The sequence below is a fragment of the Actinia tenebrosa genome, unplaced genomic scaffold, assembly GCF_029948245.1.
Source record: "Actinia tenebrosa isolate PJP-AT-01 unplaced genomic scaffold, QUT_ActTen_1.0 PGA_scaffold8__29_contigs__length_14323225, whole genome shotgun sequence".
NCBI lineage: Eukaryota > Metazoa > Cnidaria > Anthozoa > Actiniaria > Actiniidae > Actinia > Actinia tenebrosa.
This window is the reverse complement of record NW_028292585.1, coordinates 11,877,375-11,904,418: the sequence shown is the minus strand read 5'-3', so window position 1 is coordinate 11,904,418 and position 27,044 is coordinate 11,877,375. Positions and strand designations below refer to the sequence as shown.

The following is a 27,044-nucleotide window of genomic DNA, read 5'->3' as shown; positions in this document are numbered from 1 at the left end:
GTAATATAAATTATTTGCATAACCTTATTTGGTAAATTATTACGCGTAATATAAATTCATCGTATGAATTACGCGTAATATGTTATTGTCGCCTCGGAATCCATCCTAACAGGGGGTGGTTGGGGTCTATCTTGTAAAATATTTCGTAAATTACGTCGGGGTAATAAGGAATATCCTTATCCAGCCGACAAAACATCCACTCGGCTTTTGTCATATCAGAAACCTCGGGAATAGACTTACCGGTAATTTCAGACAAAAGATAGGGAATAGCTTTGTAATATTTCCCTAGTTTTAATTTTTTCAATGTCTTCCGTAGACTTTGTGGGGTTGGCTCTTCTAAATGGTCTATGATTTTCTTCTTTACTTCGTTGTCTAAATATACCGGTCGATAACCTTGGATATGACTCATCCAGTCCCTAAAGTATTTTATTCTTTTGTATGGCGTCTTCTTACGACCTCCGTTGGAATAATATTGTTCCCTGGTAGCACAAGGCACGGCATTACGAATATTTTTACCGCACTCGTAACACTGTGCTGACGTGTCGTCTTCTATTTGCATTTTCTTACCACAACAAATATACTTATTTGGTTTAGTAGGTACAAACTTGGGTTTCAAGCACTTTACACAGAAATCATAAACAAACTCTTTACAATCTTCGCGCTCCATATATAGACTAACATATTTGCGCTGTTGCCCCCAACCACACTTGGAGTGGGGATTGTCCGTAGGTGGATTTTTGACACGGGTCTTGCCCGTGTTGAGATTGCGCTGGAACCCCCATTCCCTATACTACTATGGTACAATGTACGACTGTATGAAAAGTTTGGGGAAAATGACATTTCTCCTCCTATTTCTAGGGATTAACCGAGCATTTCAATCCAACATCAAAAGCTTTTCGAAACGTACGCGTTTAAGGTAATTTACCTACGCGTACGCTTCGAAAAGCTTTCGATATTGGATTGAAATGCTCGGTTTATATTTGAAATCCTTACCCCTATGTATGATTCGTTGCCGTTTCTCACTCCTCCTAATGCAATGTCGTACTGCTGCATATGTCTTCCTGATGCAGTTTGCGACCAACCCAAAGCCGCCCAACCAGTTGTCTCTGCAACGAATTTGAAGTAAAATCTTGGAAAGATCGGATCGGTGGTATTGACTGACCAGTACACGTCAAATACATTGGATTTGAGAATAAGGTGATGTTTATACTCTCTACTCTCCGTAGCGAGCAACAGCACCGCTAAAATCAACCAAATAACGAGCACTTTCATCATGGAAGGTTCTTGGAACGAGCGCCTTCTGGTTATTCAAAGGTAAATATTAACTGATAAAATATGCATAAGTCGATTACTATGACGTCATACCCTATTTATTGCGGCCTTTCATTTGTGTTTGTTTGTTTATCCGTGAAAACCCTAGCCTGCGAAGCGGCGCTCTGGGGGAAGGGGGAAGGAGAGAGAGAGAGCTCCTTCCCTCCCTCCCTCTTCCGCCTTTTCTTCCCTACTCTTTTAATTTTATATCTCTAAAAAAAGCATAATTTCCAAACAAACTCATTTGAAAAGCAGTATACCGATTCTAGAAGAGAAACTAGCTAAAAACTAGTGTGAGCGGCGTCGGTGTTTCTAATGAAACAGTAATGATAAAAGGGTAGATTTTACACCATGAAAAGATTAAAAAAACGGACGCTAGTCCTATGTCGGAGTAAAAGGGGAACATACCGATTCTAGATGATCGGTGCTGATTTGGTGCTGATACACATCTGTCAATCACCGCCTGTCAATAGCGCAGCGCGCTGATTCTAAAAATAGCTTAAAGATTCGGACAAACATTGCATTCTGTTTAACCGCTACGAGGATTATACGAACCGATTTTATTATTTTTACTTAAAGTTACAATAATAACCCATGTAAACTAAGATCAACTGCGATCGGCTGTGAAAATTATCTGCTGAAAGTAAACTTGTAAGTTTGTTTGTACGAATTTCGCCTTTGTCTTCGTTTTTATGACGTCACGGTTGCGCTGCGCTATTCGAATATACCAAAAAATATTCAAAACGAGGTTGGATGTGTTGTTTTCATACATTTCCTATATACTAATTCCGAAAAAATTCGGAAAAATTCGAAATATTCTAAATTTAGCTTTAGCCAAATTTGTAGCCTGCACTGCGCATATTACCGGAAATAATGAGACTCCCGATATAACGTTTGAATGGAACAATATAGGCGTTTAAATTAGGAGCAAAATTTCTCCGATATGATATTTAATAGGGCCATGAGTTTAGCGGATATTTTAACTCGCCTTAGTCTTCCCTCGGTCATTGTATGTTTAGGTTAGGTCCCGTTTCGTACTTTAGCGAGTGTAGTGTGAAACAGTGATCTATTTATTCATTTAATTAACTTTACCTGAGCACGGTTAGCTGCTACATTTTCACATTTCCCTGCTATTTGAGTTCATCTCTTGTTTGCGGATTTTCAGGTTTTGAATGTTCTCATAGACCACCCTAAAAAAGTGTGACGTCATGTAGCTCAAAAATTACTAACACAGTGACCCCCCCCCCCCCCCCCCCTTTAATTTCTTGAATAGCTATTACTTAATTAATGAATCCTTCAAAGTTTAGTTTGGGATCGGGTTTTGGAAAGCATTATTTATATTACCTTTTTTATTTTTCCAAAAATATCCCCAAAACGAAGGAAATGGCATTTCTGGAAACTAGACCTCCTATGTTTAAGCTTTTTTGCAGTCAGCAGTGAAATTCCTCCAGTAACGACAAGTTTGATTTTCCTTTCTCCGATTCCTGGATCTGTCCCTGCTAAATTTGACAAGTATTGGTTATTACAATATATATATACTACAGTACATGCCTAAAAAAAACTTGCCACTGCACACTTTACACACATCATTAACGAAAACCCCCTACTTCTGATCTCCTCTCTTGGGCCAACAATACCAAAGTTATAGTTATGACATACTTGACAAGGGCGGATCCAGGGTTTTTTGAAGGGGGGGGGGGGGGGCAGGGGTAAATTTTGTGGGCAAAGGAATCCTAGTCGCATTTTTACCACAGGAAGCCCATTTGACCTCAGGAATGAGAGGGGGGTTGTGACCCCCCCCCCCCCCCCCCCCACCCTCCCCCTGGATCCGCCCTTGCTTGACAGCATTGTCTTAGCTCTTTCTGGGTTGTCAAAGTGATGATTAATTAAAATGTTCCTGATTACTGAATACTGCCATGAATGGATTGTAGAATGCATATTTATTGACTTTGATTACTTACATTACAAAGTGTGAATCTTTTTTTTGTGTATCAAAATTAAAATCAAGGAGCTATAAACTATTCTCTTTAATGTGCATTGATGTCATTGATTACCTTAACCATTAAAAAAAACATTTTTAAAATCAAGTACATGAAAAATCAGCAACGAAAAGAAAACAAGTTGTTTAAAATATCAGTTCCACATTAGTGTTACATCAGCAAAGTGCCCAGTTGGAGAAGCACAATTACTGAGGATATAATGGTAACTGCAACAGAAGGTAATGTGGATGGAGTATCACTTGGTTTTGCTGTAGTAGACTGTTCTCCAAACTGTTCTCCAGTAAACATGTTGTAGGCAAATCTAGTGTAATCTCTATCACTATGCTTGACGAAGTTAGTTGGAGCTGGAGAAGGACCTATCGCATCAGTACTTGCTATTGCCCACATTAACCAAATTTTGGTGCCATTCTGTAGTAAGAAAACATCCAAAAATTGAAAATCTTTAAATTGACTCTTTCATAGAGCAAATATTGTTTCTAAATTATGAAAGATGAATGACCCAAGAGATATTGCCCCAATTCATGGTTCTGACTATATGCTTACTTACGATTAATGTCCCACAAGCTTAACAAATTATTTAGTTAGAATACTTCAGAATTTAAAACTCTGGTTGGGGAAAATTGATCATAAATTGTTTCAATTATTGACTAGTACTGTGAGAGAAATAAGAGAAAATTGTTTTGTAATCCTTGTAGTACTCTTTAAAACTGATAACATGTAGTTGTTTGTGTGACAAGATTTTAATTCCACTGGGAAAACTGCTGCAATGGTGATTGACTATTGTCTGAGTCAGAACCATATTTTCAGCATTGATTCTACATGAAGTGAATAGTTGATTGGTAAAATATTTTTTTATATTTTTAGATCTTCAACTGACAAAAATAACTAAAAAAATTTTTAAAAAAGATTTAATCTAATACTAAAAGGAGTTTCCAGAAGTTATTGTCAAAAATAAAATTCTGAAACAATAATCACTGCTTGAGCGGTGATTATTTATGAGGTTTTCCGAAGTTTGCCAGAGTAAAACTAATACTACAAACTACAAAGTCTAAAAATTATACTAAAAACAATTATTCACCTATTAGGCTTAGGCCTAATAGGGCAAACGTTGAACCTTCCATGCACTGGACTTAATTACATCAAAGAATGCCGCCTCATTATCACCTGATATCCATTGTTTTTAATGAGTTCGGTGCATGGAAAGTTCGATGTTTGCCCTAGGCCTTAGTTTATCCGCTCAAAGACTTTTGGCTTGATAAATATTCCATGATATTAACTTTGCCATCAGCAAATAATTATTGTTTAATATATACTTACTTTTAATGGCACATCAGTAGCTGTATCAAATGTATTTGCAGCACGGTTGAATTCAATGGTAGTGTATCCATCAGCTTCTGTAGCATTGGTCGGGACCAGGGACTGTAAGCTAGGACCATCATGGTCAGGCCTGCCTGGCGTTGAAGAGTAGTAGTCCTGCAATAATAGAAACCAAGCAGTTCTAGAATAAATAGTCCTCAAAGTGCAATTTTGTTAAGCTGTCATGACACAAAGACAAACATTGTATTAATTCTTACATGGTTTCCTGGGGTGCGAATATATGGAGATGGATGAGTTATATTAAAGTTATGGAATTCTAAATAGACCCAAGGAAGCAATATCATATCCAAAAGCCAGATTTCACCAACCAAAAAAGGTTTCTATCCATATGTAATAACTTTTAATTAGTCTTAGTTCCTATGAAATATATGCCACAAGTTAAGTTTTGTCTGCTGCAATTACTGTTTAAGTCAACTGCAGAGCATCTAGGATAAGAAATCTTGGTTTTACCACTCTTTTCGCCACATGCTATCTGATTGGAACAACAGTTGCAACAAGGAAATAGGGCAATACACTGCCGCCAATCAGAGAACATAAAGGTACTGTATGGTAAATTTATTTGACTGACGGAAGTGTATTGGCCAATTTTTCTGTTGCAAAAACAAACAAAGTTTGTCATATATATATATCATGGAAAAGATTGCTGTATATCAAGCCTAAGCTTAAAGTGCATATAACCCCTAAAATCAAACCACTTTTATCATATTCTAGACATCACCAGCTTTCAAATTATATACATACGAGGTCGATTGGATAATTCCTCGGCGAGATATTGAGGCTTAAAGGTGCGATTTTGGGCTTCCTGTGTCAGGGTGGACGTGAAAATATGATCTGAGAAAGAGAGTAATCTGTGACGTCAAGATAGGTATCGGAGCATGCGTACTAATTACTGAGCTAATCCAATTTTCGTATGCTTGTTCCATCAACCTTGTGACGGTCAAGAACATGCCGTCCGCTCACTTGTATTTTATTCGTTAGGGAGTCGATATTTTTTGTAGGATTTCTTTGAAAAGCCTTCTCTTTAGCGATCGAAAATAAGATTATTTTGTTCAACTGAGTTAAGCGATTCTGTTAGCACTCGTACTTTGATTATAGCAATATAATGTTTGTGTTTGATGCTCGACGCTCACTCAATTCAAGAAATAAAAGCGTTCTAAGAACTCCAAAAAATCGAACGATTCTACAACCGATTCTAAGCAAAACCTCAAATTCTCAAGAGAGTACCAGATTTTATTTTATTGGAGATATATTTCAAGATAACAGACTTATATAATCGATAAAAAATATATACCGTATGTCAAACGTAAACAGTATAAGTCTCGAATGATTACGAGTCAAAAGCTGGACAAATTCAGAGAAACTATTAAAAACCTGTCCTTGTCCAATTAATTTTACACTGTTCTTCTTTATGATGTAAACTTTAAAACATTTTCGCCAGACAAGCGGTTCGCTTCTGGGCTGGCCCGTCTTCAAACATATCCATGATCTGAAGGTACTCGTCCTTGCATTTTAAGACTTATTATTCTGTGCTCTCGAACTCTGGTCCTCTTTGCTTAATAAGCTATTGAAAACTTTAAAACTCCAGGAATAGAACTGTATTCACATTCATCCAGTCATAGCTCAATTTAGAATCAGAAAACTGATAGTAATGCCATAAATAAAAACAGTCAAAACAACGAAACTTTAAAGAGGTCAAATATATTACATCTGCGCATGTGCCTGGTTCTCGTCAAGTCAGTGTTCTTAGTGTTTGACAGGTCAAGGGTACCTATCTTGTCGTCATTTCCGGTAGCTCGTCCCAGACCCAAAATTCCCGGCCAGGGCGGGGCCAAAAAAATATTTAAAAATCTGTAAAAAATTAAGAATTGTTCAGAATCGAATTCTGACAACGAGAATTTACTAAGTAAATAATCAAAGTGTAATAAAACGCATTCCTTCTTTTAGACACATATCTGTTTGCATATTTTGGAAAGCCATTCTTCATTAAAATATAACAAACTCTTGATACATTTGATTTATTAGTGGTTTACTATACATATCCTGTTACCTTTGCAGTTTTGATTTTTCGAACTCTAATAAGGGATTTACATTCATAAATTTCCCTCAAGACGCCTAATTAAGATAGTTTTATTACCTGTAGTACTTAGTCCTCTCTGCTTCAGTTCATACCTCAGTTGAGGCAGTGTTAATGTTTGTGGGACAACATCCTTTAGTTGCTGTTGGTGATTTTTGGTTATATGTTCTTCAAGTGTAAATATATCTGGAAATCTTGCAGTGTAAAATTCACAGCTAATAGGTTTAAGGATATTTATTACTGAGGTCAACAGCTTTTTTTCTCTAGCACACTCCTCAATTTCTTGTGCATCTGAACAGATAACACGCTTACCTTCACTTTCATTTGTGATAAACCTACCACACTCACAAGTAGTACTTTCTGAACTGTGAGGTGGTAAACGGGAGTGAAAATGTGAAGTGAAAGTAGAGGGAAGGGGATGGTGTTCAGGAAGATAAAATGTTCTTATGTAGTTCACCCTCATAACCTGTCCCCATTTACCGCTGATGTCGGCTGCAGTAGACCTATTTGTAAGAGATAGGTCCTGTTTTATTGCAGCATGCTTGGATTCTTTTGCCTGCAAAGAGATAATACCATACCCACAATTATAGGTTTTAAACAGCAAAGCTGCATGATAAGGTAGGGCATATCCTACAGTCCATACTGTAACATTTAGATTTGAAGGAAAAAACAAGGAATTTAGAGCAAAATACATACCACATAATTCATTAAGCAATTCAATTTCTGTGATATTGGTATCTAACTTGTTAAACAGACTGCCTGCATCTCTGAGGTATTGACCAATTTTACTTAATACTTGCCTTCTTAGATACTGAGCTGGTGATTCATTAGGCATGGCCAGAGAATCAATGATCCTACAGGAATATTGAGCCAGTAAAATGGCTTGATGACCTATAAGCCTTGATGCAAGATTGTTGTGGCGTGTACTTTCATCAATATAATGTTCTCTTACTTTCTTTGATAGAAAGGAAAGACCACACCCACCTGTCTTATCCCCCTCACCCTCAGACCTGATATGATTCAAACTTGTGGCTTGCTGTTGAACTAAAGGGATACTTGCAACTCTTGCACCAACTCCTTCATCTCGGAATGGCGTACTTGTTCTTACTGTGGCCTTTCTTACTTCTGCTTTTGCTGTTGTAGGTGCGGACAGTGTGTCTAGAAATTCATCTATCATGGATCTTTGTAAAGCTTCTTTGTAAAGAAGGTTGAGAAAATGCTGCCATGCATTAATCTCAAAATGGAGAGGTTCTGGCCTCATACGGTCAGCAAAGAGACCAATTCTAGGTGGGCCCAACTGCCTGATTCCTTTTTCCGCCATATATTGTAGCATCTTGCCATGTTTAGTAACTTGTAACAGATTTGAAGGAAGTGAAGCCATGTATTTGCTTAAATTCATCAGGTCTTTTGTTCTAGATTCCATAGTAAATGGATGCCAGGTGTCTGATTGTGTAGTTCCAATGCTACCTCCAACTTTACTTAAATCACTCTTGTGTACATTTGCATAGGGAGATGGATATGTTGCTGCTTGGTTAAGCTCATTTCCAGCCCAGCTTTGCCAAGACTGATCAGCACTTGGCTGAAACTCAAGTGTACACTGCTGCTCACATACTGTTATTACATTACCTTCAAGCATTTGCATTTCTTGTGTAATCTGATTCCACAGATCAGACATGACTTCATCTTTCTCACTAATGCTGAGGCAATGTAATAAGTAGTGGTAGTCTCTACTGCGAACCCTGCTCCAGAAATTCCAGCAGGTCAAGCTGCCAATTGACATACTTAACTGGCTAGTTTCTGGAGCACCATCATCTGAGAACTGAAATATGAAATGGTTGGTATTCCCATTAAGCCACACAAGCTTTCTTTTCAGATGAGGTAGACGCAAATGGAGATCTAAAATCATGAAAACCAAGCCTGTAACAGTCCTACATGAACCTGAAACATTTGGAATTTGACAAACATGACCAATGTTAAGACTTTTTACAAACTGCTCCACAGCTGAATCGGACACCTGGCGCATTAACTTAATATCTACTCCTAAATGTTTTAGATTTCTAGGAACCCAAAGTTCCTTATCAGGATCAAAATATGAGCTTTGCGTTTTACCTAGGAAGTTAAACTTACGATGTCACAAAAAATTTTGATACTTCATAGAAGTGACTTGCTTGAGAGCTTCTACTGAGCTACTATAGTTATTTAATGCTCTCCCAAACATACCCTGTAAGTATTTTCCCCTTTTGTAAGTTGATATAAGCTTATCTAATAATTCAGCATATATTGACCCTTCTTGTCCCCCATGTATAAATTCTAAAATATCTTTTGTCTCCTGACGTCTTCTATATCTAGTACTGCTTTTAAGATTATTGATCATTTGAAAGGTAGTAGGTAAGTTCAGTCTTCTAGCTTTTGATTGCTGTTTTTGTTCGAACAATGTTCTCAGCTTGTCATATTGTAATGTCAGCTCATCTAATTTGACAGACTTGGTACTGATATCTTCTTCAATCTCTTTCTTCTTTTCAAGAACTAATGCAAACAGCTCATCTGACAAACAGAAAAGAGAAAACCAATTCATTCAATGGCATATCACAATGAAGGTTTCAATCATCCAGTAATATACTATACATTTATATGTAATAACCATGAAATTTGTTTCACTTAACCTAAATTAGTAAATTTATTAACTGTAGCGATATGAAAGAGAATAAAGATAATTGTGTTACTAAAACTATCGGTTACTTATCTTAAGGGTAATTAGATTAAATAATACTCCCTTCCCCTGCTGGCTTGGAAGAGACTCTCATAGTTAGCCATAGATTAAGTGCATAGCAAACACATGATTAGCTGCAGCTGCATTAAGGGAAGATTATAAATAGAAGTAAGAGTAAGTTATGGCCTGGCCTCACTGAAGCTGCATGTTTAGCTTACATTGTAAACATGAAAATATAGAAAACTTCTTTACATACCTGCTTCCTCTTTTTTCTTTGCAATTTCAACATCTCTCTCTTCTAGTCTAGCTACTTTGGCGCTGCATTCGGCCTCTTGTTCTTGAAGTAAACATAGCTTGTCCTTTACCTGTCTCTTTTTGCTTTGAAGCTGCTGCTTTGAGGAATGCCTCCAAAATTCACCCAGATTTCTTCCTTCACTGTTACACTTTCCCTTGTGGTTATTTGCTTTTGAACATTTTTTACTCTTAAAACATAATAGTGGACCTTTTCTGCGAAAATATCCACAAAAAATTGAGGTCAGTGACAATGCCTTCGAGAATCTAATATGGCGTCCACATGAGAGATAAGTGGCTTCTCAAAACGCGATTCAAAGACAATCAAATTACCTTAAACTTGGTTCTTTTTCCTGTCCAACACCTTACCGTCGAGAAGTTAGCCCGGGATTCAGCCCGGGATTCGCCAGCCGCCGATTCAATGAACGTAAACCAGTTTTAAATCCTTTTTTCCAATTAAACCTCTTCCCTAATTGTCCCAAAGTTGTTCAAAATACACCATTACATTCACCTCACTCAATAAATTGGTAATGCGATGATTCACGTTGGCTCTACATAATAGCGCCGGCGACACTTCGAAAAATTCACACTTGCTGCAGAATTTCGAGACAAATTCTAAGTTTAATAACTTCGCCAATTGTTATCGTCTGGCCTTTAAACTTCATAAACCGGTGAACCTCATGTTCTAAAACCCATTGCAAAAACATTTCCAGCTCGTAAGTATTTTAGTGTTCCTCTTTTCGAGACGTCTTTTCGGTGATTTTCGCGCCAAAATCACAATTTCGAACCTTAATAACATTTACGCTTTTTATTCTAGAGGCACGAAACTTCTGCAGCATAAGTCCTGTTTACTACTTAACCCATTGCAATGCTTTTTGTGTTCCTTTAATCCGTTAAAGCCATCCAAAATTTGGAAGAAATCCCTTCGTGACCCCATCGCCGACCCGGGCACTTCGAAAAATTCACACTTGCTGCAGAATTTCGAGACAAATTCTAAGTTTAATAACTTCGCCAGTTGTTATCGTCTGGCCTTTAAACTTCACAAACCGGTGAACCTCATGTTCTAAAACCCATTGTAAAAACATTTCCAGCTCGTAAGTATTTTATCTGGACTAAACCACGAAAACCCAGGGTCATATAGAGAATTATTTCAAACTCTTGAAGTTTGATGACTTCGGGGGAAAAAAAAGGTTAAGAGTGGACGAATTTATTAAGCAGCAATATGACTTCCTTGATAGTCGGCTTGTTGGATTCGCAGAAGAATTTCGGACAACAAAGAAGGCTAATAAGAAGCAATTAAAACGAAAAAAGAAGGAGTACGATAGCGGTTCCATCCTCAATGAATCATACGAAATGGCGCAAGAGGAATGGTGCAAGCCAACAAAGACCGTCCACAAAAAGACTGGGACGTACCAAAATGCTCCAAAGCAGAGTATGCCGCCAACACCAGAAAAACAGGTTCAGGCTAAAGAAGGTGCTAACACAACGAACGGATTCAACTTATTCGCTGGAAGCATTAATTCTAGAATGCAAAAGAAATACAAGAATAATCAAAATCTGATAAGAAAAGCATGTGCGAGGGAATGGAAGCAATTATCTCTTGAAGACCGAGAAGTTTGGAGAGAAAAAGCCAAAGCGTTAAATAGTTCTCGTTCGTGCGACGAACAACCAAGATCCACTGAGAAGCACGAGAAAAGGAAACAAGTGAAACGAAAATGGAAAAATAAAGAGAATAAGAAGGCAGAACGAGAAAAGATGCCAATGGAATGTAAAACAGAGTGTGGAAGGAATTCGCAATTTGCAAATTCTTCCTCGATATCATCAGCTTCTATAACCTGTCCTAGGTCCAATTATGGTTACGAAGGTCTTCAAAATTTTGGTAACAGTTGCTGGCTCAATTCCCTTTTACAATGTATCTGTGAACTGAACCTTTCACAAAACATCGAAGACGATACCTACAATTTCAACAGCAGCAATGTGGGACGAGAAGCCGCCACAACGTTACGAAAAATGAAAGTCCGTTCAAGACCACTTGATGTGCATAAGGGTTTATACAACCAATTTTTAAGGAGGCACAAGTGGGGTACGGGGCAACAAGATGCAGAGGAAGGACTTGTGCTGCTAATGAACGACCTCAAAGAATCTTGTACTGGGCGAGGAAGTTTGGCGTGCCAGCGTGCAAGCTCGGTACTTTCCACATTCAAAAAATGCCTCGACTGTGACTCGGAATGTCATATTCAAGATGAAGCAATGCATTCTTTCTCACTTACCATTCCAGATGCAAAGGAGACGGTTCACAAGGAATTGCGATTACAAAACATATATGATCAATTCTTTGAAGCTGAAATTCTAGGAAAGCAAGAGTGTCAAGTTCGATGCGATACTTGTAAAAGAGAAACAGACCACCTGAAATACAGCAATATCGCATTAGCCCCAGAAGTATTAACCCTGACGTTGAAGAGGTATACTGGTGGACAGACAAAGAAATCGGAAAGGGTTCGAATAGACAGAACAATACAATTAAGATCTAGGTATATCACAACGTCTGTGGAAGAATCAAAAACAGAGCGTTATCATTTGAAAGCAGTGGTCTTGCATGTGGGTGAGCATCTGCAGACAGGTCATTACAAGGCACTTTTAGGCCTAGATGCGGACGATACGTTAGTAGAAGTGGATGACGATCAAGTCAGAGAATTGAAGCCAGGTTATTTGTCCAGTAAACTGGTAGAAACAAGCTGCTATATATTGTTTTATGAGAGGGATGCGCAGGTGGAGGAATGTTCTTCTTTGTCGGGCGTGGACGCTAATTTGTCCGGACAAAACACCCATCATGACTTTCAAGAGGAAACACTAAATGGTTGTGAAAAAGCGCTTACCTGTGAAGCAAAGCTAAAGCGATGCATGAACATAGATGGTAGAGATGAAATGTTTGCTGAAATTGCTGGAATTAAAATCTTTGGAAAAGACCTTAAAACTCTGGAGTACCCCCAAACTGACCACAGTTATTCCTTAGTGTCACCGACAGGATACGTCAACGATAACATACTCAGTGCATCCTTGTCTTTAATTGCAAAAGAAGCAAAGGAAGTTGGCCTAACAGTAAAGATGTTTGATACCAATCTGAATGCGCAACTTCACGGGATTCAAAGCAGTCGCGACATGACCCCTGAAGAAAAAGGCATCGCCTTGATAAAGCTAACAACCCGAATGAAAAGTTGCAAGGAAGGATTGGTGAATTATTTTGTACTACCGCAACTAGTTGATGGCTGTCACTGGACTTTGACTATTGTTAAGGATAAAACTCAGCTCTTACGGGAAATTGTGTTCTACGACCCTTTAGGTCAGAGAACAGTAGACGCAAATTTCTGTAAACTATTATTCTTATACATAGATTATGGTCAAGTGTTTTACAGCAAACCAGTGATTTCCGATACATACAGAGAAATTTCAATAACTACTGAGAAGGATTTTCCAACACAGGTAGATCGCTGTAGTTGTGCTGTGTATTGCATGGTATACGCAAGGGTGGTGACGTCTCTGTTGACCTTCGGTGCAAGGGAAGTAGACACAACAAGGGCAAGGACAGAAATAGCAAAAGGCCTTTTGAATGGTGAGATTGACTGGTCATTCCTCAAACTGGAGCCGCGAGAGGATCTTGGCATTGTGGTGCACCCCCCAAAGCGTCTGTTCTTGCTGCCTAAGGAGCAACTTAACCTAAAATGTGTTGCAACTGGTAAAGGAAAATTGGAGTATAAATGGTATGACTTAAGTAGTGGATTTCAGCTGTCAGGAAGCCGAAGTGACGAGCAAAGCTATTCAGAAATCGTTAATGGCCCAGGAGGTAACATGCAGCTTTACTGCCAAGTGACAGACTCAAGCGGTAATATTTCATTTACCGACATCGTCGAGACGACAGTATTGGCCGACTTTGTAACTCTTAACAATGTCCATTCTGGTTGCAAAGCAAGTCTAATGGCCAGGGCTAAGAAGTACTGGATGATGAAGAGAAACCTTTCCAGCAAAGAGGAAATGCAGGAAGAAGATGTTAACAAAAACGAAGTTTGGGAGAAGGTCAGTTCAATAAAAGACTATCTTCTTGATATTGTTTGTACAAAGGAAACCAGCAGAAACAATCACAACCAATACAGACGACACCAGTATTTTATTTCGAAAGGAAAAAAGAAAGCTTTTTTGAAGGAATGTACAGACAACATTGGGCAGACTTATTTTGGTGAAGAAACAGTTGAAGCCATTCGAAATGCAGTAGGAGAGATATTTGGCCAAAATTTATACGAAGAAGGGACGTCAGATTTTGAAAGACCGGAATTCCCCAAAATCTTGGGCTTTCAATATCTTTATTTGGTGTTGGGCACCGAGGCTATAATAAAACTGATTATGGAAAAGGAGAAATGTAGTTACCAGATCGCTAACAAATTGGCGTGTCAGTGACTGGACAGACGACAATGAGCGATATGCATTCCTCCCAAGCGGGTTTTACACAATTAATGTACAATTTTGTGCAAATATGAAAATATACAACTATACTATTATTATTATTAATATATAGAGTGCAAACAATATAACAGTGAAACTTTAGTAATACTAAATAGCACAATTTCATGTCAATCCCATTGTTTGCTATTGTTTAATTAGCACTATTTTGTACTATTTGGGGCAATGAATAAGCCTGAAGCGAGATGACGTTTTACCCCTGTCTCTAGACCATAATCCTTTTCACACTGCTTTTGATCTTTAATTATGACTATTGTTCCTGTATTCTCTAAGGAATCAAAAATTTTAATATGAAAGAATTTTAAAAACTATTATGGTGCAGAGTTGGGGGTACTAGAACGTCATCTCACTTCAGGCTTATTAGTGTTTCACGGATTGATTGTTTGCACCCTACTAGCTATGTATGAGATTTATAACGGCTTCGCATGCAGCCTCTGCACAGTAGATACAACGAGCATATGACTTCCAACTACAACTGAAACGATTCTAAGCAATTCGTTTTACTACGAAAACCAAATGAAGCTACTTGAATTCTGCAGCAAGTGTGAATTTTTCGAAGTGCCCGGGTCGGCGATGGGGTCACGAAGGGATTTCTTCCAAATTTTGGATGGCTTTAACGGATTAAAGGAACACAAAAAGCATTGCAATGGGTTAAGTAGTAAACAGGACTTATGCTGCAGAAGTTTCGTGCCTCTAGAATAAAAAGCGTAAATGTTATTAAGGTTCAAAATTGTGATTTTGGCGCGAAAATCACCGAAAAGACGTCTCGAAAAGAGGAACACTAAAATACTTACGAGCTGGAAATGTTTTTGCAATGGGTTTTAGAACATGAGGTTCACCGGTTTATGAAGTTTAAAGGCCAGACGATAACAATTGGCGAAGTTATTAAACTTAGAATTTGTCTCGAAATTCTGCAGCAAGTGTGAATTTTTCGAAGTGCCCGGGTCGGCGATGGGGTCACGAAGGGATTTCTTCCAAATTTTGGATGGCTTTAACGGATTAAAGGAACACAAAAAGCATTGCAATGGGTTAAGTAGTAAACAGGACTTATGCTGCAGAAGTTTCGTGCCTCTAGAATAAAAAGCGTAAATGTTATTAAGGTTCAAAATTGTGATTTTGGCGCGAAAATCACCGAAAAGACGTCTCGAAAAGAGGAACACTAAAATACTTACGAGCTGGAAATGTTTTTGCAATGGGTTTTAGAACATGAGGTTCACCGGTTTATGAAGTTTAAAGGCCAGACGATAACAATTGGCGAAGTTATTAAACTTAGAATTTGTCTCGAAATTCTGCAGCAAGTGTGAATTTTTCGAAGTGCCCGGGTCGGCGATGGGGTCACGAAGGGATTTCTTCCAAATTTTGGATGGCTTTAACGGATTAAAGGAACACAAAAAGCATTGCAATGGGTTAAGTAGTAAACAGGACTTATGCTGCAGAAGTTTCGTGCCTCTAGAATAAAAAGCGTAAATGTTATTAAGGTTCGAAATTGTGATTTTGGCGCGAAAATCACCGAAAAGACGTCTCGAAAAGAGGAACACTAAAATACTTACGAGCTGGAAATGTTTTTGCAATGGGTTTTAGAACATGAGGTTCACCGGTTTGTGAAGTTTAAAGGCCAGACGATAACAATTGGCGAAGTTATTAAACTTAGAATTTGTCTCGAAATTCTGCAGCAAGTGTGAATTTTTCGAAGTGTCGCCGGCGCTATTATGTAGAGCCAACGTGAATCATCGCATTACCAATTTATTGAGTGAGGTGAATGTAATGGTGTATTTTGAACAACTTTGGGACAATTAGGGAAGAGGTTTAATTGGAAAAAAGGATTTAAAACTGGTTTACGTTCATTGAATCGGCGGCTGGCGAATCCCGGGCTGAATCCCGGGCTAACTTCTCGACGGTCAACACCTTCCATAACTCAAAAAGAACAACTTTGACTTGGGATGATATACCTTTCTCACTAGATGGTTTACTTATTGAAGATAAAAGTACAAAAATACTTGAAAATAATAAAAACGTTCGATTTTTTGTATCGAGGGAGGACTAGATGAGGTTAAACCCAAGACAAAAAGTTTACTATGGAGGAGAGGGATCCTTTGGCGTATTTCTAGCCAAATGTTACTCAATAGGGGAGGGATGTAAATCAGTTTTCTCTAAAATGGCGGCCTAAGAAAAGCAGCTAAAATCACGCTCTCGTCATTTAAAAGGAATTGTAAAGATATAGATCTTGTTAAGCAATGTTTATTTGTAAATCGTAGGTATATTACAGTAAATATTATGCGCGTTTAAACATAACAGGGCTGATTCACAAAAGCACGCAGAGAATGCCTTGAACGCGTCCTTGACAACCAACTTCTGATGACGTCATCTCGTAATGTCAAACGGGAGGGTATCCCATAGCAACCGACCATCGTGATTCGTGCAAACCCAAATTTCATAACTCCAATCCACATTTGAACAACACTTATTAGTTAAAGAAAAATAAAATTTATTGGTTCCCTAAAAAGCATATTTTTAATTTCAAAGAAACAAACTCATTTCAAAACGGTACCGATTCTAGATGAACGGTTTTTGTCACTTCAGTGTTGTATAAGTTCTGATGCACATCTGTCAATCACGTGTCAATTCACTTGAGCGAGTGAAAAGGTGATTGAAACCACATAAAAATTTCAAGCCTTGGTTGGCTGTGAAGTTTTCATACTTCCTATGTGTTATCTAGTGTACCCTCGAGAAGAATGCAGTTTCGCGCTCACTCGATCAAGCGAATATTCGAAACATGTACATTCTAAATTTAGCTTTATAATATAATACATTGCTCTATAGAAGAGCGGATTTGGGGAGAGGGGGTGGGGAGCTTTTTTTTTTTTTTTTTTTTTTTTTTTTTTTTTTAATACTCTAAGAGCAAAAGAAATAGCATTTCTGAAAACGTATGTTTTCGTTTTGTGTAGTCAGCAGTGAAATTCGTATAATACCAAATTTTATTTTCCTCCCCCATCCCCCCCCACCCCATGCCCCCACCCTACCCCCTAACTTAAAAAACACACACTTTTCACACTTTTAGTCAATCTGAGTAGGTTTCTAATAAATGAAGAGTCAAGGCACAAAAGTCTTTTCTCATTTGGTAAAGAGGTACCGCTCAGCCGTTATGACTAAAGATTCATCTCCAGTCTCAGTCTAGTCCAGGCTTAGTCGTTTAGGAGTAATTACCATTTGCAAAAGTCGAATAATACCAATATTTTGAAATCTTTTTCACTGACTTTGAATGGTATCTGTGAATAGCTGACTTATAAAATACCTTTGCAAACAACCTTGTCCCCATGGTCCTCTCGGCCGACTCCAATTCAATATGGCGGTCGTCACGGAAAAGCGTGACGGGTTTTGGCTGGATCACGCGGACAAAATCTCCAAGGTATCTGGAGATTTTCATCACCTGATCTTCGAAACAAAATGGCTGCTTTTTAAGTGACTATCAAAAAAAAAAAAAAGATGGCCGCCATGATTTGGAAACGGCCGAGTTGACCCTGGGGACAAGACTGCTGTGCAAATGAGGGTGTGGTCATCAAAAACAGCGGTATGCATGGAATACAAAACTGGTGTATTGGCGACGTCCTTTGAAGCAGTCACTTTGCAGCTTGCTGGATTCACGTCTGTAGCACTTGACGTCCTTAACATGTCGATAGTTTTCCTGTACAGTCGTACGTAATTTGCAGCTCTATATTTCCATGTTTTGATTGCAAGTAGTTGGGCCATTTTTCCCCTACAGACTCAGTAAAGACGAGTTTTTAGGATTCCTGTGGACTCGCAGAGATTGGAGCCAATAGGCGGAGTTTAAAGATTATTAGAGAGTTTAAGATGCTCGTGTACGGCAAACGTGAGACGACAGGTGTTGACCATTGAAAGGTTCTTTAAAATTATTGAAAAGGAATCGCAAAAAACTCCGAGTATAACTTTTCTTGCAGACTCCGTAAAGACGAGTTTTTAGAGAGATTACAGCCCAGTAGGCGCGAAAGGAGCATCCCTTGGGAACCCAGGGGTAAAACTATATCGTTTGTTTCTCGCTACCAGAAAATTTTTTCTCGTAGCAAAAAACGAGTGGCAGAATTTTACCCCTGGGTTACCCAGGATGGGATGTAAAATTAGAACTGCTCTCCCTCTCCCCGCCTTCTCCGCTATAATCTCTCTAAAAAACTCGTCTTTACTGAGTCTGTAAGAAACGTAAGGAAAAGTGAGACCGCTTGCAATCTTACAGCTTAGGAAATCAGTGGACACTCCCAGTAATGTATGTAACAATGGACCAGATTAGCTGGAATAAAGAGACTGGAATTTCCCTTGCAGTGACACTTGAAGGTGCGCATTGTACCCAGTCTTGCACTCGTCAAGACGTACTAAGCAGCGCCGTTGGTTGAACACGTGACTCCTAGAATTTTCTTGTCATGTCGACAGAATCAAACCAAATAATTTTACTCCAAAACCTTCAAAAAAACTGTCTTTATGAACGTGTGCCACATAATATTCTACTTACAGAGGCGGATCAACGAACCTTAGAAGTTAGGGTAGGGGGTGACTTTTACTACGAAGGTTTTGCTATCAGGAATGTGAGGAAAAGAGGGTTGGCTTACTAAGAATGATTCTGAGAAATTTGAGCAATGGGGAGGGGGGCGGGGGTGGGGGGATGGATAGCCACCTTCATCACCATCCATGGATGGGCCCTGATTTAGGGCAGTCTCACTATACTCGTAGTTGAGAATTACTGAGGAAGGGAGATCTAGAACAACGCAAGGGAGGTGAGAAAAGAACACTGAGCAGGTCAGGAAAGGAATCAAGACATTACTAGAATATAAGACGTGCACACTGGATCAACGTTCGAACTTTGCAGGTTTGCAGGCAAGTCTAGTTAATTATGCTAGTCTATGATTTCTAATACATGCGTACTATTGTGACCACCGTGAATAGGGTTCATTGGCTTCCCAACCCCCTATTCTACCAAGGATTTTCTTTGAATTTAAATGCAGAAACTCATATAGCACCTCTGACGACCACGAGAATGTATGTTGAACTTTCCATTCTTCATTGGATCCGCCGCAATGCTTTTGTACTGTAGACAGCATGAGCTTTAATTGGTAGCCGCGATCTTTGTCCATTAGATCACAATCTCTATGAAATCTTAACCTTTCCTTTATATATTAAAAAATTAGATTCTTTACTAGGACATTTTAGAGGGGGAACTAAGATGTTGCCCCAACCATATGCTTCCCCAAACACACACCCCCAATCATCCCCCACTGCTTTAGGTTTAAATGTAACTCGTCGCAGGGGTTTAATTCGTAATGTGATAGACTGCGCGCGCCGGTATCATAGCTCTTACGTTTTGTTCAAAAGTTGATACATCACAGTCTGCTCTTGGTCCTGGTCTCACTCCCGAACTTGTAATCATCTTGTACTGACACAGTGTCAAGTTACCACCTCCTTGAGGACCAGCAGGGCCTGTGACTCCAGGGGATCCAGCCACTCCAGGGGGACCAGGAAGTCCAGGGGGACCAGGAAGTCCAGGGGGACCAGGAAGTCCAGGGGGACCAGGAAGTCCCGGGGGACCAGTAAGTCCAGGGGGACCAGGAAGTCCCGGTGGACCCTTTGGACCCGGTGGTCCACGGCCTCTAGTCTCATTGTTGCCAGCAGCTCTTACCTTGGATTCTAATTCTGAAATCTAGTTAAAAAATATAATTGTTAATAATCTTAAAATTTTAGAATAGACCCGATCCATTTCACCATGTTTAATGACGGGTCATTCCCTTGGGTATATATTAATATAAAGAAGGTTTGATTCTGAGAAGAAATAAATAAAACAGTAAAAATGTTCAGTTTCAAAATAATATTTCTTTCAGTAAGTCATCATGTCTACTGAACGCCCCGTGGCTTTTACTTAGTATATTTCTTTGCATCAAACAATTTCATCATAAACAGGAATATGTAAAAATAATGTCAGTGACCAATCATTAGTTGTCGTCTTGGGATGGTGGGGGATGTATATGGATTCTAAGGGCTTTGAGATATGGAATGCACTAGAATTGAATTATCATACAATGACCTAAAATAGTAAGCACTCTTTTCCTTTCGTCTCCTAACCTTTTGTGTTAGTAGACGCTAGTTGTTCATCAGGTAAGTTAAGGCGAGAAATATTCACTTAATCAACGCTTGTAGTAACCTGGAACTAGTGATGGATCACGTGACAACGCCTCGTGCTCGTTCTTCGTTGTTGTATGTTTAGAGCGGAATAAAGTCCATGAAAACCTCCAATTATTGACCATTTATTATACTGGCGACGAGGAAAAAGCGAAGATTATCGACCTAACGTCAAGAGAAGTCAACTCCTGAGCCTGTGAGTGCAAAAGCCATGACAACGTTTGGAAAAATCGAGGAATATGACGAGACCGAAGATTGGAGTAATTATGTCGAACGACTACACCATTATTTTGAAGCCAACGAAATCGCACATGCAGACAAACAGAAAGCAATTTTTCTGGCAACCGTTGGAGCAAAAACGTATAAGCTCATCCGTAATTTAGTCGCCCCGAATCATCCGAAAGACAAGAGTTTCGACGACCTGACGAAGTTAGTACAGGAGTACTACAAGCCTAAACCTTCTGTTATTGTTCAGCGATTCAAGTTTAACAAGAGACACCAGGAGAGCGGTGAGTCTATCTCAGCATTCTTAGCTGAACTAAGAAACCTTTCGCAGTATTGTGAATTTGGCCCGACATTAGACGAAATGTAGCGTGATCGTTTAGTATGTGGTGCTTCCAATGAAAAAATTCAGAAACGCCTTCTCGCTGAGCCCAAATTAACCCTTAAGCGAGCCCTAGAACTGGCATTGGCCATAGAAACGGCAGAAAAGGATGCTGTAGATTTAAATATAGCATCAAAAAGCGAAGAAAATGCGAATCAAGCAAAGGTAAACAAGTTTCATGATGGCGCCAAACCGAGAAACCACAGGAAGCCTGCGCCTAACAATGAGAAGCAATGCTACCATTGCAATGGGCCCCACGAATCTAGTGCTTGCTATCACAAAAATGCCAAATGTTATTCTTGTGGGAAGAGTGGTCACGTTTCCCGTGCTTGTCGAAGTAAAGGAAAACCCAACAAGCCACAAAGACCACAGGGCACCCACCACATGCTTGATGAGACAGGGAACTCTGACGAGGGGGAGGCGACAGACCCATACCCATTTTATACAATAAAGAACAGTCGCTCTCCACCCTATGAAGCAAATCTTGCATTGAATGGGAAGTCCTTGCAAATGGAAATTGACACAGGAGCCTCTTTAACTATCATTAGCCAGAAAATATACGAATCATTGTGGGGAGGGGAGGATCGACCTGCCCTGAAAAAGACAAACGTCATATTACAGACCTACACCGGGGAGAAAGTGGAACCCAAGGGGAAGGTGGAAGTTATGGTCTCCCATGGGAAGCAAAGTAAAAAATTACCCCTGTATGTTGTTGAAGGAAAAGGCCCAGCCCTCCTTGGTCGAGACTGGCTACAGGAAATACAGATCGATTGGCCAAAAGTCAAACAGTTGTCGCAGGACACAAAGCTTGAAGACGTTATCAACCGCTACCCACAGTTGTTCGAAGAGGGACTTGGTACCTTAAATGGGAAGAAAGCGAACATCCATGTAAACGCCAATACGAAACCAGAGTTTCACAGAGAGAGACCAGTACCTTATGCGCTTCGTGAGAAGATTGAACAAGAACTTGAGAGACTGGTACAAGCCGGCACCATTGAGCCTGTACAGTATTCCGACTGGGCCACGCCCATCGTACCAGTGATGAAGTCTGACGGCTCAATTAGAATTTGCGGTGACTACAAACTCACTGTCAATAGAGTGTCAACATTAGACGCCTACCCGATTCCTAAGATTGATGACCTCTATACCAAGCTTGCCGGAGGAAAGACCTTCACAGAGTTGGACCTTAGCCACGCCTATGAGCAGATGTTATTGGATGAAGGTTCCAAGCAGTACGTAACGATCAACACACACAAAGGCCTCTCCAGGTATAACCGCCTACCCTATGGAGTCTCATCCGCACCTGGGATTTTCCAGAGGACTATGGAAACTCTTTTACAGGGTATTCCATTTGTAGCAGTGTTTCTAGATAATATTCTCATTACTGGACGTACTGAGGACGAACACTTGAAGAATATCGACGAAACCTTGAAGCGTCTTTCCGATGCAGGTCTACGGCTGAAAGAGAAGAAGTGTAACTTTATGAAACCGTCACTAGAGTGCTTGGGTCATCGAATAGACGCCGATGGATTCCACCCGGTTGAAGCGAAAGTAAAAGCGGTCCAAGACGCCCCTGCACCCAAGAATGTCTCAGAACTCAAATCATTTCTGGGCATGATTAACTTTTATGGAAAGTTTCTTCCGAACCTGGCATCCACATTAGAACCGTTGCACGTGCTTCTACGTAAAAACCAAGCATGGAAGTGGGCAGAGAAACAACAGGAAGCTTTTGTAACCGCTAAGGAACTGTTACAATCGTCACGTTTACTCGTTCATTATGACCCGTCCAAAGAGTTAGTGCTTTCTTGTGACGCTTCGCCTTACGGACTTGGCGCCGTCATTGCGCATGTTATGGAGGATGGTTCGGAGAAACCCGTGGCCTATGCTTCGAGAACGCTATCCAAAGCAGAGAAGAACTACGCCCAAGTAGACAAAGAGGCGTTGGCAGTTGTATTTGCAGTAAAAAAGTTCCACCAATTTTTGTATGGCCGACATTTCAAGATTTACACCGACCACAAACCACTACCGGGTTTGTTAAGCTCACATAAAGCGGTACCACCGATGGCTTCTGGAAGAGTGCAAAGATGGGCACTCGCACTCTCTGCTTATGAGTACGATCTGGTCTACCGACGAGGAGAAGAAAATGGTAACGCCGACGCGCTTAGTAGATTACCACTATCGGTAGAGCCTGAGACGACACCAATTCCTGCTGAGGTCGTCAACCTCATGGAAACCATTAACACCAGTCCTGTCAATGCAACGAAGATTAAGCAATGGACTGCTCGTGACCCAGTCTTGTCACGAGTACTGAAGTATGTTCAATATGGATGGCCTGAACATGTTGATGACGACGATCTAAAACCTTATTTCACAAGAAAGGAGGAGTTAAGTCTCCATGCGGGATGTCTCCTATGGGGATCTAGAGTTATTGTCCCACCACGGGGGAGAGAGGAAATACTTAAAGTATTACACGAGAACCACCTTGGAATCTCGAGGATGAAGAGTCTCGCAAGGAATTACGTGTGGTGGCCTAAGCTTGATAATGCTTTGGAAAAGGCAGCGAAAGAATGTGGAACATGTCAAGCTCATCAGAAGAATCCAGTGAAAGCACCCCTCCATCCATGGGAATGGCCTACTAGGCCTTGGTCCAGAATACATATTGACTATGCAGGACCATTTTTGGGAAGCATGTTTCTGTTAGTCATCGATGCTCACTCAAAGTGGTTGGATGTCCATATCGTCAACTCACCTACCACAGCATCAACCGTCGAGAAACTGAGAATCGCCTTTGCTACGCACGGTCTACCAGAGATGATCGTATCCGACAATGGCACAGTATTCACTAGCCAAGAATTCCGTGTTTTCACCGAGAAAAACGGAATTAAGCACGTTACGTCGTCGCCTTACCACCCATCTACTAATGGATTAGTGGAACGCGCAGTGCAGACATTCAAACAAGGGATGAGGAAACAACGCGATGGAACTGTGCAAACAAAACTGTCACGTTTCCTTTTCAGCTACCGCAACACTCCACAGTCCACCACCGGAGAGACACCCATGTGGCTACGATGGGGTAGAAGGGTACGATCGCATTTAGATTTACTTCGACCGAGCATCGATAAGAAAGTGGAAAAGGCTCAGGAAGAGGTGATTAAACAACAGGACAAACATGCGCGAGCAAGAGCCCTAGCTGAAGATGACAAAGTGCTAGCACGCAACTACTCGGGGTCACCCAGATGGCTACCAGGCACAATCATCAAAGAAACAGGACCAGTATCTGGTGAAGTGGAATTAGAAGATGGCACAGTTGTTAGAAGACACCATGATCAACTCCTGCCACGCCAAGAACAACCCAAGGAACCTAAAGTTGCCGAAGTTACAGAACCGACCCCGGCTCAAGTGGAAAGTACTCCCGATCCTGTAGTGGAACGCCGTTATCCAACCAGGGAGCGTAGACCTCCAGATCGTTTTCAGTGACATTGACTGTGTTAAGTAAGGGGGGAGGAATGTAGTAACCTGGAACTAGTGATGGATCACGTGACGACGCCTCGTGCTCGTTCTTCGTTGTTGTATGTTTAGAGCGGAATAAAGTCCATGAAAACCTCCAATTATTGACCATTTATTATAACGCTATTAAGTAGTGATGTAAATATTACCTTAGCAGACATATTTTGAAGTGCTTGGCTTAGAATCTGGAGTCTAGTGCTGTTCAATACTGTATGAAAAATAATTTCAAAATATCATTAGCTCACGAAGGGCATGATGGGATACTCAAGAGACCAATACTACCCGAATGTAATGGATGCTTTAGATTTCCGCGACCTTGCCGGCATGGCAGTCATTTCTCTTTGTATACCTAGACAGTTTTCTTGTCGAATTCTTAATCATGATTTCTTTGCTGGTTCTTTGTTTTTCTAAATAGCAGAAAGAAAAGCTCCAATCGAGTTGTAGTGCACATCTTAGCACGGCAAGTCTGAAAATCAGTTTGCTGAGCCGTCTACCGTAGATAGATAAAGTTAATTGATTGATTGATTGATTGATTGATTGATTGATTGATTGATTGATTGATTGATTGATTGATTGATTGATTGATTGATTGATCCCTCCTTTCCCTCACCACCACTACCACCCTTTGGTATGGATCGTCCCTTATGTTCTACAGTAACCATTGTCCTGCCTCAATGAGCTATAAATATTTATATACTTTTTATTTTTTTCCCTTTTTGTCAAAGTTGAACTTGTTCGAATTTTACACGCATTAAACTTCCGCTAAACATAGCATCCTTGATCCTGTAAACATCGTCTAGTTTTACTATTTATCATTCCCAACTAAAATTTAAAAGCATGTATCGTGCAACAGGCTTGCTTTGATTCGCAACAACTGCTGATCGCTTAACTAAATAAAGAAAGATAAGATTATGACAAGGATAGATCCCATTCACCTCCTACAAACACTGGTGTTGCTTTTATCTTAACTTTAATTAAGCCCCGGCCGAAAACTTTGACTTCTTCCTTATGAATAATCGTTCGGTACTCAGACGTCATCTTTTGGGTCAAACTCTATGAATTGGAAAAACATCAATTTATGAGAAGAAATATTTTGACTGTATCACACAGCCTCCCAATCAGGATGTGTGATGTCTATTAAACCCGTTAAAGCCAGTCTAACTTCATGAAATAGTTCACATACCGTTAGAGCTATAATCCCCTTGAGTTGAGCACTTACAACCTCCACTTGAAAATCGTACCATGCCAAACATAAAAAGAACCATGAACACCAGTGTCGTAAGGGATACCAACGTCATTACGTACAACAACATAACATGAAGACAACTTCCTTCCAGTAAACGACAACTTCTTTCCTTGGAGGTCGCCTCTGGTGGATGTCTGGTAACAAAATCTTTAACTTGTCCAGGGTTGCTGTTTTTTTCGTCTGTAGAATCGCCGGCAGAACTACAAGCAATCTTTCTTTCGTCTATTTCCGGGTGTTGTATTGGGTCGACTGGTAGATCTAGAACATCCAAGTAATACGTTGAAAGTGACACCTCAGAGGATTCTTGATGCTTTGAAGGGGACAGTTTTTCAATGATGGACGTCTTTCTTTTCGGTTCGACTTTTATTTTCTTCCTGACTGTCTTCGATGCCATAACGAATGCTGCACAGTCAACAGATATGAACGAAAACCTGACAAATACTTGACTGAAGGTGGTATTCCCGACTGATACCAAGCGTTCTGTCACTATTCTGGTTTTTTAATTACGTAATTGGATCTTCTGGATCTTTTTTTTTTTTTTTTCATATTTTTTTGACATGTTTAAAGGTTACATGATTATTTAGTCTATTGTAGTATTATTCAAAACATTACAGTTTTATTGTCATGATTCTCAGTTTTCTTCCTATTTTTCTTTTCATAAATTTTCTTTAATCACGTTTGATAACTCTTTGCTATTGTTCTAGAATATAGAGTATTTATCTTTGAAAGAACTGGAATAGATCCCAGTGACGTCATAGCCCAGACATCATCTCGTTCAGGGTTGCCCTTGTTTTTTTGTAGATGGTTTGTTGTCAATGTTCTGACATACGACAAGGTTGTACATTTATTGGGTTTACTGAAGTCAGTGCTTAAGTAAACAGAACTGTGCACACTTAATTATTAATGAGAGTAGCTGGCGTCTAAGTAAAAGTAGTGTGTACGTCACGTGCGTGATCTCATCGTGATGCGCAATGAATTGTGGGATTTTGATTTCCAGGCAATCTGCTATCGATTTTCAATGTTTCAATAGTGTTGCTTGACTCTGCTAAAGCTGTGTGTCATCGGCATACAGCATACAGTCTATGCCAGTGCTACGCGGACATTCTCATGATCAGTTCTTTAGTGCTCGTACAGCCTATGGAATCAATTACTTTAAAATGTAATTCTGCTCGTTGTCTCCTTAGTTCTTTAACGTGCTGCTCCTAAATGTATTTTGATAAGGGTCCGCAGTAATT

At 39.8% G+C, this 27,044-nt stretch overlaps 2 protein-coding genes, 1 long non-coding RNA gene and 1 pseudogene across 3 annotated transcripts in view; all 4 read right to left on the bottom strand.

The window, feature by feature from the left end:
• The window catches only part of LOC116290325 (uncharacterized), a 29,342-nt gene extending 28,026 nt beyond the window's left edge, over positions 1 to 1,316 (bottom strand). Inside the window, exon 1 of the mRNA XM_089024138.1 lies at positions 994 to 1,316. Within this exon, the coding sequence (XP_088880264.1) occupies positions 994 to 1,275 (282 nt within the window). The 5' untranslated portion in view covers positions 1,276 to 1,316. The remainder of the gene's footprint in view (positions 1 to 993) is intronic.
• Positions 1,317 to 3,232: 1,916 nt separating this feature from the next.
• Positions 3,233 to 4,905, bottom strand: LOC148905184 (uncharacterized). Its single transcript, XR_016118709.1, has 2 exons — positions 4,629 to 4,905; positions 3,233 to 3,719 (listed from the first exon to the last, which is right to left on the bottom strand). It is a non-coding gene; the product is annotated as an uncharacterized LOC148905184 (long non-coding RNA).
• A 1,623-nt stretch (positions 4,906 to 6,528) lies between these two features.
• LOC148905183 (uncharacterized) lies at positions 6,529 to 10,445 on the bottom strand (annotated as a pseudogene).
• Positions 10,446 to 19,567: 9,122 nt separating this feature from the next.
• LOC116289019 (uncharacterized) lies at positions 19,568 to 26,298 on the bottom strand. The gene is made up of 3 exons (XM_031695891.2): positions 25,747 to 26,298; positions 24,713 to 24,771; positions 19,568 to 19,976 (listed from the first exon to the last, which is right to left on the bottom strand). The coding sequence occupies exons 1-3, from the start codon at positions 26,201 to 26,203 to the stop codon at positions 19,590 to 19,592; spliced, it is 903 nt and encodes a 300-aa protein (XP_031551751.2). The 5' UTR covers positions 26,204 to 26,298; the 3' UTR covers positions 19,568 to 19,589.
• Positions 26,299 to 27,044: the final 746 nt, after the last annotated feature.

What these genes read in the sequence shown, in the direction of transcription:
- LOC116289019 (XM_031695891.2), bottom strand. Translation starts at nt 26,203, where the DNA reads ATGGCATCGAAGACAGTCAGGAAGAAAATAAAAGTCGAACCGAAAAGA. An exon ending in AGGGGATTATAGCTCTAACG is followed by an intron (nt 24,772 to 25,746) that starts GTATGTGAACTA and finishes TTTTTCATACAG; the next exon opens with TATTGAACAGCACTAGACTC. An exon ending in TTCAAAATATGTCTGCTAAG is followed by an intron (nt 19,977 to 24,712) that starts GTAATATTTACA and finishes TTTTTTAACTAG; the next exon opens with ATTTCAGAATTAGAATCCAA.